The sequence below is a fragment of the Podarcis tiliguerta genome (assembly GCF_965153285.1).
Source record: "Podarcis tiliguerta genome assembly, chromosome: 2".
NCBI classification, from domain to species: domain Eukaryota; kingdom Metazoa; phylum Chordata; class Lepidosauria; order Squamata; family Lacertidae; genus Podarcis; species Podarcis tiliguerta.
Genome location: NC_139535.1, coordinates 38,859 through 57,821, shown reverse-complemented (window position 1 = coordinate 57,821; position 18,963 = coordinate 38,859). Strand labels below are relative to the sequence as shown.

General features: G+C 61.9%; 3 protein-coding genes across 11 annotated transcripts; 2 read left to right on the top strand and 1 right to left on the bottom strand.

Moving 5' to 3' along the window:
* Positions 1-306: 306 nt before the first annotated feature.
* On the top strand, positions 307-2,478 carry CUTA (cutA divalent cation tolerance homolog; the record flags this gene model as incomplete). 2 transcript variants are annotated; one of them, XM_083429062.1, is made up of 6 exons in its annotated part: positions 307-399; positions 850-1,007; positions 1,188-1,247; positions 1,775-1,820; positions 2,142-2,191; positions 2,292-2,478. In XM_083429062.1, the coding sequence occupies 6 exons, from the start codon at positions 307-309 to the stop codon at positions 2,389-2,391; spliced, it is 507 nt and encodes a 168-aa protein (XP_083285188.1). In that variant the 3' UTR covers positions 2,392-2,478. The 2 variants fall into 2 exon arrangements, with proteins under 2 accessions (XP_083285188.1, XP_083285189.1); XM_083429063.1 differs by lacking the exon at positions 307-399 and adding an exon at positions 547-692.
* Positions 2,479-3,199: 721 nt separating this feature from the next.
* Positions 3,200-9,161, bottom strand: PHF1 (PHD finger protein 1). 4 transcript variants are annotated; one of them, XM_083431067.1, is made up of 15 exons: positions 9,021-9,161; positions 7,963-8,220; positions 7,797-7,878; positions 7,295-7,390; positions 7,112-7,197; positions 6,785-6,933; positions 6,528-6,623; positions 6,369-6,437; positions 5,747-5,870; positions 5,421-5,488; positions 5,201-5,332; positions 4,879-5,098; positions 4,692-4,795; positions 4,538-4,597; positions 3,200-3,950 (listed from the first exon to the last, which is right to left on the bottom strand). In XM_083431067.1, the coding sequence occupies exons 2-15, from the start codon at positions 8,203-8,205 to the stop codon at positions 3,626-3,628; spliced, it is 1,854 nt and encodes a 617-aa protein (XP_083287193.1). In that variant the 5' UTR covers positions 8,206-8,220; positions 9,021-9,161; the 3' UTR covers positions 3,200-3,625. The 4 variants fall into 4 exon arrangements, with proteins under 4 accessions (XP_083287193.1, XP_083287192.1, XP_083287191.1 ...); XM_083431066.1 differs by having other exon boundaries at positions 8,956-9,108; XM_083431065.1 differs by lacking the exon at positions 9,021-9,161 and adding an exon at positions 8,803-8,868.
* Positions 9,162-9,283: 122 nt separating this feature from the next.
* Positions 9,284-18,666, top strand: KIFC1 (kinesin family member C1). 5 transcript variants are annotated; one of them, XM_083431061.1, is made up of 18 exons: positions 9,284-9,610; positions 10,046-10,148; positions 10,306-10,443; positions 10,559-10,673; positions 10,750-10,815; positions 12,403-12,441; positions 12,541-12,757; positions 12,846-13,044; positions 13,839-13,985; positions 14,066-14,197; positions 14,849-14,965; positions 15,431-15,604; positions 16,067-16,234; positions 17,284-17,422; positions 17,570-17,709; positions 18,012-18,085; positions 18,257-18,332; positions 18,510-18,666. In XM_083431061.1, exons 2-18 carry the CDS (start codon positions 10,131-10,133, stop codon positions 18,549-18,551), a joined length of 2,001 nt encoding a protein of 666 aa, XP_083287187.1. In that variant the 5' UTR covers positions 9,284-9,610; positions 10,046-10,130; the 3' UTR covers positions 18,552-18,666. The 5 variants fall into 5 exon arrangements, with proteins under 5 accessions (XP_083287187.1, XP_083287189.1, XP_083287186.1 ...); XM_083431060.1 differs by having other exon boundaries at positions 9,415-9,610; positions 12,400-12,441; XM_083431063.1 differs by lacking the exon at positions 10,750-10,815 and having other exon boundaries at positions 9,395-9,610.
* The last annotated feature ends 297 nt before the right edge of the window (positions 18,667-18,963 follow it).

The window sequence follows — 18,963 nt, the reverse complement described above, 5'->3', positions numbered from 1 at the left end:
GAAATGTGACTCGCTTTCCCCCCTTTGGTCTTTTAGGGGGCCCATGAGAGTGGGGCCCTAAGCTATAAGTATTTATCTCCTTGACCTCGAATTATTATGAAAAATGAGGCCCCTCTGCCCCCCCATTCCTTTCCAGCAGCTTCTGCGGCCTTGAAAGGTCAGAGCAGAACCATACTAATGTTTTTTTGGTGGGCGACGCTGGAAGACCTCCCAGGCCGGCCGCGCAAGAGACAGGGCAAAGGGAGGACCGGGCTGGGCATGCGCGCGCTTCACCGGCCGCATTCCCACCTGGCGGATGCGTCGAAAATGACGTTCGTGGGCGGGGCGATGACGTCAGAGGGCCGGGCGGAGAGCGGGGCGGGGCTCGTGCTCACGTGGCGCGGACGCGACGGAGAGCAGGTAGGGGGAGAGAGAGCCGGGGAGGCCCCCCCAAAAGCAGAACCGGGACCCCTTGCAAAGAGCCCCCCAAACCCTGATCCGCGCCCCCTTCTCTGCAGGCGGGAGTTCCACCGGTGAAGGCGGCGGCGGGACGCGGCCCCGGTTGAGTGGCTGCCTGCGCCCCCGGGAAAGGGGCGGGGGCGGGTCCAGGAACGTCCCTCGAGGGGAGGGCTCGGGGAGACCCCCTTGCGCCCCCCCCCGCCCCCATGCCAGGCCGGAGCAGCCGAGCGCAGATGGCCCGAGGCGCCTGCGGTGTAAGTAGCTGGAGTGGGGGCCCCTAGACACCCCCATCCGCCTTCTAGGGGACAGAAAGCCGGCCTGGCTGGGGGGCTGCTTTCTGGCTCAGTGCAGGCCTGGGGGGGTAATGGGGTCCCTGCCACGCCCCCCAAGCCCCCCACTTTGCTCCCCCAGGTCCTTCTCCTGGCGCTGCTGATGCTCCCTCTGCTGCGCACGGCCTGCCAGCTCTTCTCCTCCATGGCCGCCTCCGCCAGGGGCCCCTACGTCCCCGGGACCCTCTCGGCCGCCTTCGTCACCTGCCCCAACCAGACCGTCGCCAAAGAGATTGCCAGGTGAGCCCCGCCTGGGGGGTTGGGATGGATGACCCCTGGGGTCCCTCTCTAATCTGCTGCTCCAGTTGGAAAGCAGGGCCACCCTGGGAGCTTCCTTCCGCCTTGTCCCCACCCCGACTGGTGGTGAGGGGGGCTCTGGCCGGCTCTGAGGGTCTCTCTCTCCGTCTGCCCACCCCGCAGGGCCGTCGTGGAGAAGAAGCTGGCAGCCTGCGTCAACATCGTCCCCCAGATCACCTCCATGTGAGTGAGGAGGGCCAACCCTCCGCCCAGCTCAGGCGTGGGCCAAGGTGGGGCTGCCAGGCGGCAGGGCACCCCAGAGTAGGCGGGCGGGGGTACACCACCCACCCACCTCCCCAAACCCAGGCTGAGGGCTGGGGTTGGACTAGATAACCCCTGGGTCCCTTCCAGGATTCTGGGGATTTCCTTCCTGTGCAATTTCATTTCGTTATTATATTTACATACTCTTTTATTATTATATACATTTCAATTATTCCCACCAGGAGCTCTGCAAGGGGAGGGGGGCTGGGCCCGGGCCCCTTTGCACCCTTTGCAAAAGGGCTCCCCCCCTTCATGGGGGGCATCACAAGCCACGCCCCCTTTTTATTTCATCACATCACTGCATGGCCCACCCTTCCTTCCTGGGTGCCATATGTGGTTCTGCTGCCCCTCACAGTGAGGCAGGCCACGGCCAAGAAGGGGCTCCCAGGCTCCCTCGCCTGATGCTCTAACCACTGCCCCACCGCTGCCTCCCTGTCTCTCTCTTGCAGCTACGAGTGGAAGGGCAAGATTGAGGAGGACTCGGAGGTGCTGCTGGTGAGTCCCTCGGCCCCCTGCTGCCCCCCTCCCTATAGGTCCACAGAGGCGAGGGGGAAAGCGGCCTCCAAACGCCCAGCTGCACCGCCTGGTCCCTGGACTGCTCCACTGTCCAGGGGGGGCAGGGCAGCCGCCCATTAAGGAGGCGCTGTGCTGGGCACCTGGGAGGGATTTCTGGCCTGGCGCCCCCCCCAGGCCAGGAGGGGGCAGAAGCAGCCCAGAATACGTTGGGAGGCTGCTCAGAGCATCCCCTCTAGCCATTGGGCATCACTTCCAGTCGATGAACGCTTTGCATTCAGATCCTGCCTCTCCCCCCAACAGATGATCAAGACGCGCAGCTCTCGTGCCTCGGCCCTGGCAGAGTTTGTCCGGTGAGTTGCTTGGGGGTGAGGATGGCCGGGGGACACACACATTGAAGGACCCCCACTCCAGCCCCGCTGCGAGGTGACGCCCCCTTTTCTGCCCCTGCAGGTCGGTGCACCCTTACGAAGTGGCGGAGGTGATCGCTGTCCCCATCCAACAGGGGAACCCTCCCTACCTGCAGTGGGTCGAGGAGGCTGTCCCAGAGTGAAGCGGAGGGGCTGGGGGGCACCCCACGGCCAAGGAGGAGAGCAGAAATAAACACCTCTCCGCCCCTGCCTGGAGGGGAGAAAGCCAAGGTGGTGTGGTCTGAATCTGTCCCGGGGGGCAGGAGGTGGGGGTCCGGGGAGGGGTCTCTGCCAGGCAGGCTTCGGCCTGCAAACTGCCCTGATCTCTCGAAACTGGACCCACGGAGCAGCTGCGCCAAGATCAGGTTTCGGGAATGATGCAACGTGCCTCCTCTGCCGGCCCCCTGAAATGGGCTCTTGTCCAGCCCCAGGCAGGTCTCCCCACCCCACAGCCAGCCAGGCGGGATCCTGGCCCCCTGGGCTCTGCCTCCGAAAGGCAGCCCTTCCTCAAGCAGCAGAGTTAACCTGCGGAACTCCCTCCCACTGGAGCCAGTGATGGCGGGCACGCTCCGATCGCCAGTTGCTGGAAAACACAGGAGGAGCAAGTGCTTCTTGTGCCTGGATCATAGAAGCGTGGGCTGGCAGGGACCCTGGGGGTCATCTAGCCCAACCCCCTGCAATGCCCCACGTGGGGCTCGAACCCGCAACCCTGAGATTCAGAGCCTCGTCCTCTAATGACCCAGCCACCCCAGTACTTCTGCCTGCGGGCTGCCTTTGGCCTGCCAAGGGAGCCTCCAGGCCCAGCACAGTCTATCTCGAGTCCTTGGGGTTTTTGGCCAAGGCTGGGCTGGGCTGGACGGGCCTGATCCGGCAGGTGCTTCTGATGCTTTTAGGTGGGGTTTTTTTTGGGGGGGGGTCTTGGGCCCCAGGAAGCAGCTGCAGGCGGCAAAGTCTTGCCCAGAAGCTCTTTTATTTGGAAGTGCTTTGTACAACAGTCAGTCTAGCAGCAGCAGAGGCAGTTCTACAGGCGCGAGGGGGGCTGTGTGTGTTTGGGGGGCAGCCGAGGGGGGCGCTCTCTCTCTCTCCCACTCAGGCCTCTTTAAATAATACCTTGAACCAACAAACAGTAAAAAAATAAGCAGGACTCAAACTCTTTTTGGGGTCCAAGACGACGATATGGGGGGGTGGGGAGCAGCGGCAGCAGCAAATAGAAGAAACTTGGGGGTCTCCTGCCCCCCCAAAGCAAGAAACGGCACAGTCCACATTCCTCAAGCGGGTAGGGGGAGCCGCCCCACGGCCTGCCCCCCAGAATTGCACTTGTTGCTCTCTCCTTGGCCAGGCACATTGGGGGCCCCTCTGGGTCCCGCTTTGGGGCCCCTAAAACATGCTGCCCCCCTCCCACTCCACCAGGTACTGCACGGTGCCCTCGGTGGTGACCCGGCGAGCCAGGATGCGCACCGCCTCCCCCCGCGCCAGCCGGCCCATGGGTCCAAAGTAGCCCGAGCTGGTGGGGGCGCCGGGGGCCACGCAGAGGGCCGAGGGGGCCGGGGCAGCCTGCGGGGGCCGCTTGGGGGCCGGCGGCGCAGAGTGTCGGCGCAGGAGTGTCCGGGGGGCGGGGCCGTCATCCGCCGGAGATCGCTCTGGGCTGCCCCGCTCCGCAGGGGCGGCGTCGCCGGGGTCGAGGGGGGCTCCGCTGCTGGTGCTGCAGAAGGAAAGGGGGGTCACTTGCTGCAGCCAAAGTCACCCCGAACCTCACTTTGCCCCCCGCTTGCCCTGGACGACAGTGCGGGAAGCAGGAAGTCGAGGGTCCCTGATAGAGAGAGGCACCCCCCTTCTCCTCCTGCCTCCCGTTGCCTCCTCACAACAACCCAGCGAGGGAGGCTAGAGGATTGACAGCTGACTTCAAGGCCGCCTGGTCCGCTTCACAGCTGAGTGGGGATCTGAACCCTGGTCTCTCCCAGGTCCTAGTCCAATGCTCTAACTGGAGGAGGGTGGGGGGGCTCACAGGGGCCGCCCTGACCTGGCAGAGGTCGGTGTCTCAGAGGGGGCAACTTGTCTGACGGCAAGGGGGTGGACCGGATGATCCTTGGCGTTATTTCCCCATCCAATCCAGGGTCAGCCCTTCATGAGGCCGCTCACCCCACAGACTGGAGAGCGGCCTCTTGGGGGTTTTGGCAGGGGGCTGTGCTGGGCTTCCCCTAGAGTGGTGGTGGTGGGGCCAGTGAAGCCCCCCACTTCCATCCAAGCCCCCCTGGGGAAGGTGGGGCGCACCCCTCCCTCCGTCCTCACCTCAAGGTCCCTGCAGTGTTGGCCGAGGGATGGAAGGAGGCGAACATCCGGATCGGGGCGCTGCAGGATGGGGGAGAGAGAGGCAGGCCGTCAGCGTGGGGCAGGGAATGCCTCCCCCCCGCCCGCCGTGGGGCTGCCTTGCTTGCCCCCTCACCTGTCCTGGCAGCGGGCGTCGGTGCGGCGGAAGTTGTAGGAGCTGGAAGTGCCGCCGTAGCCGCTGTAGCTCTGGTTAGCGCTGACTGGGTGCTGCACCACCTCCTGGGGGCGGAGAGAGGCTCTTGAGCGGACGCAGCAGGGCCCCTCCCCGGCCTGCCCCCCCCCCTTCCTGGCCCCCGGCCTACCTGAGTGAGGGCCCTCTCCAGGCGCTCCCTCTCCCGGGTGCTCCGCTGCTGCTGCTGCTGCTGCTCCTCCTGCTGCTGCTGCGCCCACTGCCCCCCGCTGCCACTCGGGGCCGGCGGCTGCCCCTTGCGCCGGCGCTGTGGCTGCTGCCGCGGCTGCCCCCGCCGCCTGGCCCTCGGGCGCTCCGGCCCCTTCCCACGCCTGCCCTGCCCTGAAAGGAAGCTGTAAGAGGCCCTCCTTATCTGCACGGCACGGAGGGGGGGGCCGGAGGAGGCCGCTGCCCCCTTTCCCGCCCCCTCGGGGTGGGGGAGACCCCCGGCTCACCTGCTTCCCGCGATGAAGGGGGTCCCGGGCGCGTCCCCGGAGCCGTCGGCCCCCTGGGGGGCGGGTGGGGGGACGCGGCAATGCAGCCCAAAGAGGCCCTTGCGCTTCTTGATCTCCTTCCCGGAGATGAACCTGCAGAGGAGGCGGCTGTGATGGGGCGGCTCTTGAACCCAGCCCCCCAGGGGTCCCACGGCCCACGCCAGGCCTGCCACCCCCTCACCTGTCCTTGTGTCCCGTCAGGGCGTTCAGCAGCTGGCTGTAGCGCTCCCCCTTCGGGGTGTCCGAGAGCTGTGGGGAAAGGGGCAGCGTCAGACCCCTGCCACCCGCAGGCCAGGGTGCCCCACCCTGAGGCCCCTTCTTCATGGGGGCGGATCCTGCCTCCTGGCCCACACTGCCAATCCCCAACATTAAAGGGATCCTAGACTTTTATCGGGTCCCATCCCCTGCAATTCAAGAATGTTTTGCCCCGCATGGGACTCGAACCCACAGCCCTGAGATTCAGAGTCTTGGCCCCCCCCCCAGGATCCCTTCCCCCACCAGCCTCACCTCGCCCAGCAGGAGGCTGTCCCAGTTCTCGCTGGCAAAGGGCAGGATCTCGCGCTCAAAGTCAAAGTACTTCTTCTTGCAGCAGATGCTGAGGTGGTAGAGGATGAGGTGGGCCACGTCCACCCTGTGGGGGGGGGGCAGGCGGGAATCCCTCAGCGCAGCCTGCGCAGCCCCCACCCTCCCGGCCTCCCACGCCCTCCCGGTGCCTCCTGGCCCTTGAGGTGGCGGCTTCCTTCGCTCTGGTGCCAAAACCTCCTTCCCCGTTCTGCTCTCTCTTTGCTTTCTAGATCAGCTGCTTAATTCGGATGGACTTATTCTTAATTACCAAGCCTGTCCCAATTATCCCAAGTGGTGTATTTGGAAATCAAGTGATAAGCAGGAAGCTGTTAATTAAAGGGCCCAAGTGGATCAGGATACCCTCAAGAAGGGCCCACCTTCCTTTGGCTCTCTTTAAACTGCTTTTATATGGAATGACAGTTGGCAGGGACCCCGAGGGTCATCCAGTCCAACCCCCCTGCCCAAGGTGGGGCCCGATCCCGTGACCGAGTCTGGGCTGGGGCCAGGCCGCTGCATTGCTTTCTTGTGCTTCAGCCCCACTGCCCGCCCCAAAGCGCCCCCTCACCATCTCAGGGGGAGACGCCGGACGCTTTCTGGGCCTCCCGTGCAGACGCAGCACTCAAAGACGTAGAACCTGCCGGGTGGAGCCAAGGGGGGGGGGTCAGTCACAAGACGCCTGCGCCCTCTGACCCCCACCCTCCCCCTGCCCAGGGCTGCCCCTCACCTGTCCCCGTAGAGCAGCGGCTTGCTCAGGCACTGGGTGCAGGCCTCGTGGAACCACTGGGCGCAGCAGCGGCACTGCAGCATCTTCAGGTTCCACCTGAGGCAGAGGAAGAGAGGGGGCCGGTCAGCTGAGCGCCCCCCAGCACACAGCCCCCTCCGCAGAGGGACACGCGGGCGCCCGGTTCCAGGGGCGCCCTTCCTCCTCCCCGCAAGCCCCCCTCTTCCGCCACCCCCTGCCGGGGGGGGGGGCAGACTCACTCTCCGGGGCCCCCACAGTAGCAGTAGCACTGCTGGCGGTTGGCGAGGTGCTCGGCGTCCCACTCCAGGGCCTTCAGCTGGTAGGGCAGCACCAGCTTCATGCCCAGCATGGCCTTGGCGTAGGGCCCCTTCTTGAGGGCGCCGCCCCGCTGCGGAAGGAGGAAAGCCGTGGGGCAGAGTCAGTGCGCGGGACGCAGAAGGGGGGCCCCACCACATGCAGGCTCTTGCCACAGCAGGCTGGTCTATGGCAGAGGGAGAGCCGTGGGGCTGGGGCAGAGGACCTCTGGGGGTCCCTTCCAGCTGTGGGGCAGAGGAGACCACTCTTACCTTGGTGGCCACAGCAAAGACACACTGCCGGCACGTCCAGGCCCCATCGCTCAGCACCCGAGGCAGGTGGCATTCCTGGTGGTAGGCTGCAGGGGGGGGGAGAGGAAGGAGGGTTGTCAGTGGGGCAATGGGGGGGGGACGGGGCACCAGGGGCAGCTTGTGGGGCTCCTTTGGCGGACTTACCGTGGCTGCATTTCTCGCACCGCACCAGCCGGTTGTCTGGGCTCACGGCCTCCGAATGGCACACGCAGCAGGACTGCTCCTCCCCAGGCACTGCCGCTAGGAGAAAAGGCAGGGGGGGCGTGAGGGGCCAGTCCCCCCCCCAAGGGCAGATGGGTTCCTGCCCCAAGAGCCTCAGAAGCAAGGGAAGACTGCCTCTGGAGTTGGAGGCTCCATCGGGAAACAAGAAGTGTCTGCTGGTGGGGCCAAAGGGGCTTCTCTGATCCAGCCTCCGCTTCTCACCCTGGGCAGCCAGGGAAAGCCCCCCCCCCCAAAGCGGCTTCCAGGAACCGGCCATTCAGAACCTCCTGGTTAGGAGCCACTGATGTCTCAGAGTTCCACAGGTGAACTCTGCACTGGGGTCATCCCTACAGAACAAGACAGGGTGGGGAGCAGGGAGTGGAGACCCCAAAGAGGCGGCCGGGGGGGGGTGTTAGCCAGGGGGTGGGGGGCATCTCCCACTGACCTGGGTTGATGTCCTTCCAGAGCACAAGGAACTGGGAGTCGTCCTCAAACTGCACCAGGCACACCTGCCGGAGGGGGTCCACCTGCAGGGGGGGAGGGGGTGAGCAGAGACCCCCAGCCGGCGGGACGGACCCCCCTGACCCCCGAGGGGAGGGGCAGCCACTGACCTTCTTGATGGTGCCCAGGTAGAGGAGGCCGTCGGTCCAGCGCGCCAGGACATCCTGGCCCTCCCAGAAGCGGGGCCAGCCGGGAGGGCCTGCGCTGGGCCCCCCGGGCGCCGGCGGGGAGCAGGGCGAGGGGGGCGCCCCTCCGCTGCCGGCCGCCGGCCGCTTCCAGGGCCCCGAGGTCAGGCGGGCGCTCGTCCGGGTCAGCCGGGCCGAGGCGGGGGTGGCGGGAGGCTCACTCGCCATCACATTGCGCCCCACCTGCAGCGGGGGGGGGGGGAGAGACGGGGGTCAGGCTCCGCCCCCCAAGGGCCCCCGAGTCCTGCCCCCCACCTGGGCGTGCGGGGGGTCTCCTGCGGGGGAGATGCGGGGGGCGCCCCCTTGCCGGCTCCGCTCTCGCCCGCGCCCCCTCGCTGGCCCCCGGCCCTTACCCGCGGGGGGTGGGGGTCCCTCCCCGGTGGGCCGGGGGTCTCAGGGGCGGCGGAGCGGGACCCTCTGCGGCTCCATCCTCCCGCGGAGCGCCAGTGACGCAGCAGCCGGAGCGGGGGGCCGCGAGGGGGGATGCCGAGGGCCGGGCGGCCGAGCCCCCCCAGCGCCCCCACCCGGACCCGGCACGCCCCCGCGACCTGAGGGGCGAGGGGGGAAAGACCCCCCAGCACGCGGGGCGGGGGCGGCCCGCGTCTCCCCAGCTCCCAGTCGGGCCCGTGGCAGCGCCGGGGGTCCCTCCTGCCTCCCCCACTGCCAGGACCCCCCGGCCCCCTCCAAGGGGATCGCCCTGCTGCAGCGGGGCCCCCCTCCCTGGAATGGAAGGGGGAGCTGGCCTGGGGCCCTGTGTGCCCCCACCTGCTTCAGGCTGCGAATCCCCTTCGTGGGGGGCTGACCCCCCAGCTGCATTGGGGGGGGGAGAGAAAAGGGGGCCAGGGTCACTAGGGGTATTCTTGAGATTGGGGGTCCCTCCTCTCCAGGCCCCGCCCCCTCGGACACCCCCCGCCCCACCTGCGCAGAGGGGCAGGCGGGTGTTCAACCGGGGAAGCTGCTCCCCCTCGCGCAGGCGGCTGCACCTGTGGAATAGCTGCCTGTTGCTAAGGCGCGCTCCGCCGGCCTCCCCGGGGGGGGCCCTCCTGTTTGTTTGTTTGTGTGGCTCTCTCTCTCTCTACATTGAGCTCTCTCCCCATAGATCTCCCTGGCCCCGCCCCTCCACAGGCCCCGCCCCTGCGGCGCAGGCCCCGCCCCCGCCGGCCCGCTTCCTGCGCGCCGCGGCCGTTGCCATGGAGGGGCGTGGCTGCCTGCGGCACGCGCGCGCACTCACGCTCGCCCTCCCGCCGACGCTCCTTCCGGCGGAGGCGGTCTCGGGCGCCTTCTTTGGCGGCGCGCGTGCGCAGTGCCTCGTCCGCTCGGGCGACTTAGGGGCGGAGCCGGCGCGAGGTTATGCGGCGACGCGGCCTGGCCGTTGGCGTAATACCAAGAGGGCGGGTCCGGCCCGCGCGACGGGCGGCCGCGGATTGGTCTCCTCCTCTCGCCGCCTCGCCATTGGCTGCCGGGCGGCGCCGCGGGGGAGGACGGGAGCTGCCCGTTTGAATCCGACGGCGGTTGGGTCGGAGAGGGAAAAGGACGGCGAGGAGGAGCAGAAGGGGCGTCGAGCGCGGCGCCGGTGAGGCCTCTGGGCGCGGGAGGGACCAGCCAAGCGCACGGGGCGCTTCCGCCTCTGCCAAGCCCCAGCCGCGGCGCTCTTCCTGTAGATCAGGGGGAGGCAACCGGGGGCCGGATCCGGCCCAGTCGCCTTCTCAATCCGGCCCGCGGAGGGGCCGGCAATCAGCGTGCTTTGACATGCGTAGAATGTGTCCTTTCCTTTAAAATGCATCTCTGGGTTCTTTGTGGGGCAGAGGAATTCGTTCCCCCCCCCCCATATAGTCCGGCCCCCCACAAGGTCTGCGGGACAGTGGACCGGCCCCCTGCTGAAAAGGTTTGCTGACCCCTGTAGAGCCTCCAGGCCCAGAGGCAGCCTATCCCGATGCCTTGGTGCTGGGGGGCATCTGGCCCCTGGCAGCAGGATGCTGGACTAGCTGGGCCTCCTTTGACCTTGCAGGCTCGGCTTCATTTCTTTGGCCTCCCACTGGCGTCCTGGTGGCTGAAGGTGTCTTGCGTCTCCCAGAAGGCCTTGCCTGGAGCTGATGGATGGTCCACCTCCCGTGAGTCACTGCCGGGGTCTGGGGGCTTCTCTCTCTCACCTGCCTCGGGCTTCGACACCCCCTCCACCCTGCTTTTGTGATTCTTGCATTGCAGGGAGTGGAGGCCCCTTCCAACTCAACGACCCTCCGTTCCTCTCTCTCTTGCACCCCACCTCAGTTACCACTCAGGGAGCAGAAGATGAACTCTGAGGAAAAAAGTTTCCTGCTGCCAAAAGGCCCCTCCCGGCTCCCTGTGTCTGGGATGCGCCTCAAGCGCCCGGCCAGCGATGAGAATGAGCCCCCCAAGGTGGACCGGGTGAGTTCTCAAGCCCCTCCCTTCTGCTGCATGGGGTGTATGAATGGGGCATTGCCATTTCCAGCAGAGAGGGACGTTGGCGAATAACAAACAGTTGCCCTTTCCTTTCTCCCAGAAACGGGCTCGGGGTCCCCTGGACCCTACCAAGCGGGGAGGACCTGTGACAGCAGCCCCCTCCTTTCCGAAGCCTCCGCCAGCGGCCCCTGGGCTCCGAAGCCACCGCCAGGCCGGTAAGCTCTGATCGGGGGGCAGGGCAGAACCTGGGGAGCCCTTCTGGACTTTGCTGTAACGCAGCTTTCTTGGCAGGGGGGCGTCGCCGCTCGAGCACTCGGACACGGGGGACTGCGGGTGTGGCAGGGCCATCCATCACAGGTAGGCAGCGGGCTGCAGAAGTGTCCCTGTTAAGGGTGCCATATCATACCTGTAAGGAATTGATCATTTAGAGGAGCAGCACCCATCGTGTTATTTTCCAAAAATATTATACAGTGGTGCCCCACAAGACGAATGCCTCGCAAGACGGAAAACCCGCTAGACGAAAGGGTTTTCCGTTTTGGAGGTGCTTCGCAGGACGAATTTGCTATGGGCTTGCTTCGCAAGACGAAAATGCCTTGTGATTCCTGGGGTCCCCCCCCCCCCGTTTTCCCCAAGCCCCTAAGCTGCTTAACAGCTGTTCGCTAAGCTGCTTAACAGCTGTTCGCTAAGCTGCTTAACAGCTGATCTAAGCCGCTAATAGCCTTTTAGCAGCTAATCCCTTAAGACTTTAATAACCGCTAATAGCCTTTTAGCAGCTAAGCCGCTAATCCCTTAAGCCTTTGATAGCCGCTAAACCGCTAATAGCGCTAATCCGCTAATGGGCTTGCTTCGCAAGACGAAAAAAACTGCAAGACTAAGAGACTCGCGGAACGGATTCTTTTCGTCTTGCGAGGCACCACTGTAAATATTGTTGTATTGATTTCCATTACAGTGGTGCCTTGCTTCTCAAACGGCTTAGTTGTTGAACAAATTGGCTCCTGAATGCCGGAAACCTGGAAGTAAGCGTTCCGGATTGTGAACGTTTTTTAGAAGCTGAACATCTGACACAGCTTCCGAATGAGTGCAGGATTCTGCTGCAGCCAATCGGAAGCCGTCCCTTGGTTTGCGAATGGTTTCGGGAGTCCTGGACTCCTGGAACGGATGAAGTTTGAGAACCAAGCCACCACTGTATGAAAAAACAATGGCATTGCATAGCTAACCTATGGAACTTCCTCCCACAGGAGGTAGTGATAGCTACTAACTTGGATGGCTTTACAAGAGGATTAAACAGATGCACGTCCGAGAGGGCAATCAATGGCTACTAGCTGTGATGTCTGCTCTGCTTCTATGGTTGGAGGCAGAAATTCTTCTGGATACCTGTTGCTCGAAGCCACAAAGGGGGAGGGGGCTCTTGGGCTTGAATCCTGCTCTCTGGTTTCCCACAGGAAACTGTTTGGCCACTGAGAACAGGATGCTGGACTAGACAGGCCCCTTAGGCCTGATGCAGTTATGTTCTTACAACACCAGGCAGCTATCTTTGCTGGACTCTTTTTGGCACCTGCTGAAGCCATTTTAGTTTTGGCAAGCTGATTCAGACGTGTAGAATGTGGGTGCCCCGTAATCCTGCATCTGGTGCCCCTTTAACTTGTGTGCATTCAGTGTAGGAAACAATATAAAAAGTTTGGAGAGAGGCTGGGAAAATGCTCTGGCAATCCTGCCCACCATTAAACCCAGCATATTTCAGCTAGATGCGATTTTGACTTTAGGCACCATCCGTGGAATGGAACCCCCACATATGTTGCTTTACTCTGTCTTGAGTTCCTTGCTGATTTTATGTTTTGAAGTACTACTATTGTTTGGAGAGATTTCATGAAGCAGTGGAGGGGAGACAGGGTCCCCTTGGGAATCCTTTCACTGCTTCATGTCTCATTCCTTGTTTCCCAGCAGGATCCCGTCGGATGGTGGCTGCGGCAGCCCCTAAGCCAGGTAAGGCCTAGAGAAGGGAGGGAGGTGCCCCTCCTGTGCCATCCTTGAGCCGCCACCGGGACCGTCACACTGTCCTCTCTATCCCTCTCCCCTTGGCAGCCGCTGCTCCTGCCGCTGCTGGTGGGGGTGAGAAGAAGCGGGCCCCCTGGGACTTGAAGGGGCAAGTGAGCGACTTGCGGGCCAAAGTGGGGACCTACAAGGAGAAGGCCCAGGGGCTAGCCGGGGAGAATGAGGCCCTGAGGCATCAGCTGAACCAGCTGGAGAGGGAGCTGAAGCAGGCGACGGCCCGCAACCAGCAGCTGGAGGGGCAGAACAGGTGAGTGAGCGGCAGCCTGGGAAGGGCATGGCGGGCTCCTCCTACTCCTGCTGCAGGATCTGACCTCTGCCCTGCCCTCTCTGTGCAGTGCCTTGGCCTTGGAGCTGCAGACCTGCCAAGCGCAGGCCACAGAGAGCCTGCAGAGGGTGGAGCAGCTGGTGGAGCAGGAGCAGCAGCTGCAGGAGACCGTCAGGAGCCAGAGCCAGACAATCCGGGAGCTGGAAGCCGCTGGCCGCAAAGCCAGGGAGGCCAAGGAGGATTTGGCTGCCCAGCTGGAGGCTAGAGAGGTGAGTGGGGGCTGGGGACCCTTCCACCCCCCCTTTGATGGAGAGACTGTCGGCCTCCAGGAGGCGCTTGGAATCCCAAGGTGAGGTGAGGAATCCTTGGGACTAGCCAACATCTGCTTGTGACTCCTGCATTGCAGCGGGCTGGACTAGATGTCCCTCAGGTACCCTTCTGATTCCACAATGCCAGAATCAATATCAAAGTTAAGGGGTGGGGCCTCAGCCCCAGAAAAGAGAGCTAGATACCTAAAAAAAAATTTTAAGAAAAAATATTAAATATTTTCAACATATAATACAAACCAAACTAGTTTAAAAAAAAAAGATGAGAGAAAGACATTGCAAACACTTTTGTAAATCAAAGGTGGAAAGATAAGGAGAAAAAGAAAGAAAATTTAAAAAAATCACGACAATAATAGTAATAATCACAATAAAACACAAAATTGTATGTGTCTAGCCCTCTATCATAATTCTATCTTAATCTTCAATCCCATACAGAGAAGTGTATCCCTCTCGCTGGAAGTGCTTCTCCTTTCCTCAGCCTCACACCCTGTTTCTCACACGTCCCTTTTCTATCCATCGCAAGAGGGACCTAGATATTTGTCTGGTGGAATTGCTAACCTCTGCTGTGTTTGTTCCTGCTGGTGCTTTTCCTTTCCCAGCGGAGGAAGCCTGCGTTTGCCTCCTCCCTCAATGAGCCTGTGGCGCTCCTAATCTCTTGCCTGGCTGAGAGGGCGGGTGGGCGGCTCTGGGTGTGAGGTGGCTCGTCCCTCACTGCCCCTGGGGTTTCTCTGACGCAGGCGGAACTGCGCCTGGCGCAGGAGAGCCTGGCCCAGCGGGCGCAGGAGAATGAGGCGCTGGCAGCACGCAAGGCCCAGCTGGAGCAGAAGCTGCACGAGTCGGAGATGGAGCGGCGCTCCCTGCACAACGCCGTCCAGGAGCTGAAGGTGGGCCGGTGGTGGTGGTGGGGCTGGCGCTAGGGGTCCCTTTGTGGGGCTGGGTACTGATGAGTCCCCGCTCCCTCCAGGGCAACATCCGTGTCTTCTGCCGCGTGCGCCCCCTGCTGAGCAGCGAGAAAGAGGCACAGAAGCAGGGGATGAGCCACCTGCGCTTCCCGCCAGACGACAGCAAGAGCCTTGTCTTATCCAAGGCGGAGGAGGTCAGTCTGGGGTGGGGGGACAAGGTGGGTGTCGAAGTCTTGGTGGCATCTTGGGCTGTCACAGTTGCCAGGGGACGTCAGGAAGTCTCAACCTGCCACAAAGCCTGCCGAGAGCCAGTGTGGTGTAGTGGTTAAGAGCGGTAGATTTGTAATCTGGTGAACCGGGTTCGATTCCCCGCTCCTCCACATGCAGCTGCTGGGTGAGCTTGGGCCAGTCACACTTCTCTGAAGTCTCTCAGCCCCACTCACCTCACAGAGTCTTTGTTGTGGGGGAGGAAGGGAAAGGAGAATGTCAGCCGCTTTGAGACTCGTTAGGGAGTGAAAGGTGGGATATCAAATCCAAACTCCTCCTCCTTCTTCAAATAAGCCAGTGTTGTTCCTGCAATGACCTTTTACAGCAGGGTGGTGCAGGAGCAGGAGAAACCCAAATGTTGATGGCCAGCCCAATGCCGGCTGAAGGATGCGTGTGTGAGAGAGAGCATTGTGGCCCCGGGAGAGCTGGCCAAGCGGGAACGCGGCCCCTGTCACCGCTTAGTCAGTAGAGCATGAGGCTCATAATCTTAGAGTTGTGGGTTCAAGTCTTGCTTGGGGGGTGGACTAGAGGAGCCTTGTGGGTCCTTCCAACTCTGCAATTCTTTGATTCCCTGCCAGTCCCACGTTGGCCGGGAGCGAAAAGAGGACATTGTCTATGAGTTCAACTTTGACCAGGTCTTCCCTCCGTCCAGCTCCCAGGAGGAAGTCTTTGAGGAGATCTCTCTGCTTGTGCAGGTAAGGAAAAGCATTTTATTCTGTGAACCACCCTGAGATCGTTTAACGAAGAGCAGCACATAAATAAATTCAATAAATATATAAAATTAATACATTAAGGGGGGAAGCGGCCCAGTTCTTCTAGTTTGTTATTATGTTGAGTATGGTACAGTCGTATCTTGGCCCTCAAACGCCTTGGTACTCGTACAGTTTGGCTCCTGGACGCTGAAAACCTGGAAGTAAGTGTTCCAATTCCCAAACATTCTTTGGCAGCCTTAGTTTTTGAACGGACTCGGTTCGACAACCAAGGTGCCACTGTATGATGATGATGATCATGGTGATGATTACCCTGCTGATTTGGCTGGTTTGTCCTGTGAGCCTTGGCTGAAGGATGGTTTGGAAATTTCCTATAGAGTGGCTGTCCCCCTCCGGGGGCAGGTAGGGTCTGGTGGACGCCAGCATGACGGCTTCCCTTCCTCCCCGCAGTCAGCCTTGGACGGCTACCACGTCTGCATCTTTGCCTACGGGCAGACGGGGAGCGGCAAGACCTACACCATGGAGGGCCCCGACTGCCAGGACCCTTCCACGGCCGGCATGATCCCCCGCGCAGTGCAGCAGATCTTCGAGAAAGCCCGGGAGATGGAGGCCAAAGGCTGGAAGGTGGGGGGCAGAGAGGGAAAGCGGTTGCAGGTGTCCAAAGGGGGTGGAGGGGTGAGGAAGCCGCAGGAGACACCCGCTGCATTCACTCGCCATGCTGCAATTTCCAGGGTGGTTTCACACTGGGCATGGGAGCTCCCAGAGCGGGCGCTGGTGAGAGAGGTTCTCCCAAGCCCTCTGAGCACTCGGGGAGGGGGCTGCCTCTTTCACCCTCACCCGCCCCACAGGATGGTGAGACCGCCAGTGTCTTCTGCAGGGCCTTCCATTCAGCCTCACAAGATCCTCTGAACACCCGAGGGCTGGTCTGTCTGAACTCCTAGGCCTCACCTTTGGAAGCCGCCTCTGCAGGCCATCTTGGAATAGCCATGCCAGTTAGTCCCTGAGTCTGAGCTGTGCTGGCTGGGCACCCAACACCCCAGCCGCCTTCCCTGGTATGATCCTGCCCCTCTGCCTGTCTCCTCCCAGTACCATTTCACTGCCAACTTCCTGGAGATCTACAATGAGTCTCTGCGGGACCTGCTGGTGTTGCGCCCTGACCGGGGCTCCGAGCTGGAGATCCGGCGAGTGAGCCAGTGCACGGAGGAACTGCACGTCCCCAACCTCTGCTACGTCCCCGTTGCTTCGCAGCAAGAGGTACCGCGGTGGGGGGGGGCAGCTGTCTGTCTGGGATTTTCCAGGGGGGTTCCAGCGGTGCAGGGGTTGGGTAGATGACCTCTGGGGTCCCCTTCCAACACTACTATTCTTCCGCTCTGCACTGTGTCCGGCCTCCAGCCTGCTTGCAAGGGGTGGAGGAGAGGCAGAAGCCTGAGAACCAGCCCCCTTGTGACCCATTTTAGGGCCTTGGTCTGGGGACAAGGCAGCCAGAGTGTGTCTGCATCCAAAGCCTCTGAGGGGAGGAGCAGAGTGAGGAATATGGGGTTGGGCTAGATGACCCTGGGGGCTCCCCTCCAACTTTGCCGTTCTCTGAGAGGCTTCTGTCTCCCGCTGTTGTATGTAGGCAGGCAATGGTAGAAACTCCAATATAGAAGCTAGGCACCAAGCGGCTCCTTAAACCAAGGTTAAATTCACCCAAATGGAATGTCTAGTTGCCATTTTGGGGCCAGGCGGTTCTGAAGTCTTATTTTTCAAATGATGGAGTGATGGACTGATTCTCAGTTAAACACCTGGCTAGTTCAGATGACCACCTTGAGCTGGGATTGGGGCAGTCCACATATCTTGGCCTATTCCAACTTCTTTTTCTTAACGGTACATTCAGAATATAATAATATTCTTCGCAACTGAAAGTGGGGCAGTGGGGGCGGGGGAGTGAAGTCAAGTGAGAACAATGAACTGGCATTGTTCACTGCTCCTGCTCAGGCTGCTGAGAGAAACCATTTTGATTCCTGATCCTCATTCTGATTGTGCAGCTAAAATGTAACGGATAGAATTCTACAGGATGAGGTCCTAGTGTGTGGGAACAGTCTAGCTCCAAGGATTCCCAGGCTTGCCCCTCCAGGTGGTGATGTCCAACGCCATCTGGCGCCCGGGCATCTCAGTTTGGTCGCAAGTAGCCAATAGCCGGGGGGAAATGTGCCCGGCTAGCCTCTTCACGCTGTTTGCCGGGGGCTGGCTAGGGCCAGATGATCTCAGGGGTCCCTTCCGACTGCCATTCTCCGCTTCCTGCCCCCTGCTTGTCCCTTCAGGTGCTGAAGCTGCTCCAGAGGGCCAAAGCCAACCGCTCGGTGGCCAAGACCAATCTCAACGAGCGCTCTTCCCGCAGCCACAGCCTCTTCCAGCTGCGCATCGAGGGCCACAACGCCAACCGGGAACTGCACACCTCCTGTGAGTGTAGCCGGCCCCACGATCCCCTTGGCCGGAGGCCTCTGTCCCTGCCTCGGCCCAGAGGCGCTCCCTTGCTCCCCCTCTTCCAGGCCAGGCACTCTGTCCCTGGTCCCCAGCGCCCTCACTCCTCCTTTGTCCCCCCGGCAGCCGTGCTGAGCTTGGTGGACCTGGCTGGCAGCGAGCGCCTGGACAAGTCCCTCTCCACAGGTGACCGCCTCAAGGAGACCCAGGCCATCAACAGCAGCCTCTCCAACCTGGGCCTGGTCATCACCGCCCTCAGCAACAAGGTAGGCGGGAGAGGGGGGTGCGTGTGCCTCCGGGAGGGAGAGTCCCGGCCAGCCATGGGGCAGCCCTTCACAGCCCCACAGCCGGCCTCCCGCAGGGCACTGGTCTTCTGCTGTCTCACGTGTGGGGTGCCCACCTGTCAGGGGCTCTAGAGCTGTGGTTCCTTCCAACTCTACAATTTGATCAGGAATGGGACAGCCTCACGATGCTGGCGGAACCGGCCTGCCCTAAGTGGGGAGGAGGGCCCCCCAAACATTTCCCCTTCCTGCACCCATCCTTGTCCGCTTCCTTTGCCCCCTTGCAGGAGGCCCATGTGCCCTACCGGAACAGCAAGCTGACCTACCTCCTCCAGAACTCCTTAGGCGGCAATTCCAAGATGTGAGTTGATGGCTCCCCCTCCCCTTTGATGCCTGGTCTGCGCTGTCCTGCCAGGAACGCAGGGGGTTGGGCTAGATGACCCCTTTCAACCCAGACGTCTCTGACACGGGTGCCACGCATCCCCCTTGAGGCAGCCTCTGTTTCTCCTCACCCTCCTGCCTTTTCCCCCAGGCTGATGTTCGTTAACATCTCGCCCTCGGAGGAGAACTTTGCCGAGTCCCTCAATTCCCTTCGCTTTGCCAGAAAGGTAAGTGACTGCAGCATCCGGCTGGGGGGCGGGGAGGTCCTTTGCACTGGGCTGCTTGCAGAATCTCTCTGCTGAAGGTGCATCCTGACCGCAGCTGGATGGAGGAGGTGGCGGTGGCAGCAGCAGCTGTGGGGACCAGTTTCTGGCCCCCAAAATCTGCCCGGTCTTGCCTTGCAGGTCAATGAATGTGTCATTGGCACAGCGTCAAATCGGAAGTGAGGGCGGCGGAGGCGGCTGGTCTTTCTGCTTCTCGGATAGCGACCCCATTCTTACTCTTTTGTCTTTTAAAGTCTTGATACTTTTTTTGTAATAAATGTTTATATTTCTGAATTTATATTCTGAAATGTTCTTCTTCCACTGCTGAATTTGGCTTGTTCTGCCGTCTTCCTCCCGTGAGCTGCGTGCACAGGCTCCACTTCAGGGCGTCTCCTCCCTCTCAAGCCTCCCTGCCCTTTCGTTAAGAGCGGTAGTCTCGTAATCTGGGGAACCGGGTTCGCGTCTCCGCTCCTCCACATGCAGCTGCCGGGTGACCTTGGGCCAGTCACACTTCTCTGAAGTCTCTCAGCCCCACTCACCTCACAGAGTGTTTGTTGTGGGGGAGGAAGGGAAAGGAGATTGTTAGTGTTGTAAA

Excerpts from the sequence above, each read along its gene's own strand:
- PHF1 (XM_083431065.1), bottom strand. The coding sequence starts at position 8,853 with ATGCAGCTGGGGGGTCAGCCCCCCACGAAGGGGATTCGCAGCCTGAAG. Across the intron at positions 6,438-6,527 it reads CCGCTGCTCTACGGGGACAG|GTTCTACGTCTTTGAGTGCT; the intron begins GTGAGGGGCAGC and ends TCCACCCGGCAG. Across the intron at positions 4,598-4,691 it reads GACGCCCGCTGCCAGGACAG|CGCCCCGATCCGGATGTTCG; the intron begins GTGAGGGGGCAA and ends CCCATCCTGCAG.
- KIFC1 (XM_083431060.1), top strand. Across the intron at positions 13,045-13,838 it reads CCCAGCTGGAGGCTAGAGAG|GCGGAACTGCGCCTGGCGCA; the intron begins GTGAGTGGGGGC and ends TCTCTGACGCAG. Across the intron at positions 17,710-18,011 it reads TCACCGCCCTCAGCAACAAG|GAGGCCCATGTGCCCTACCG; the intron begins GTAGGCGGGAGA and ends GCCCCCTTGCAG.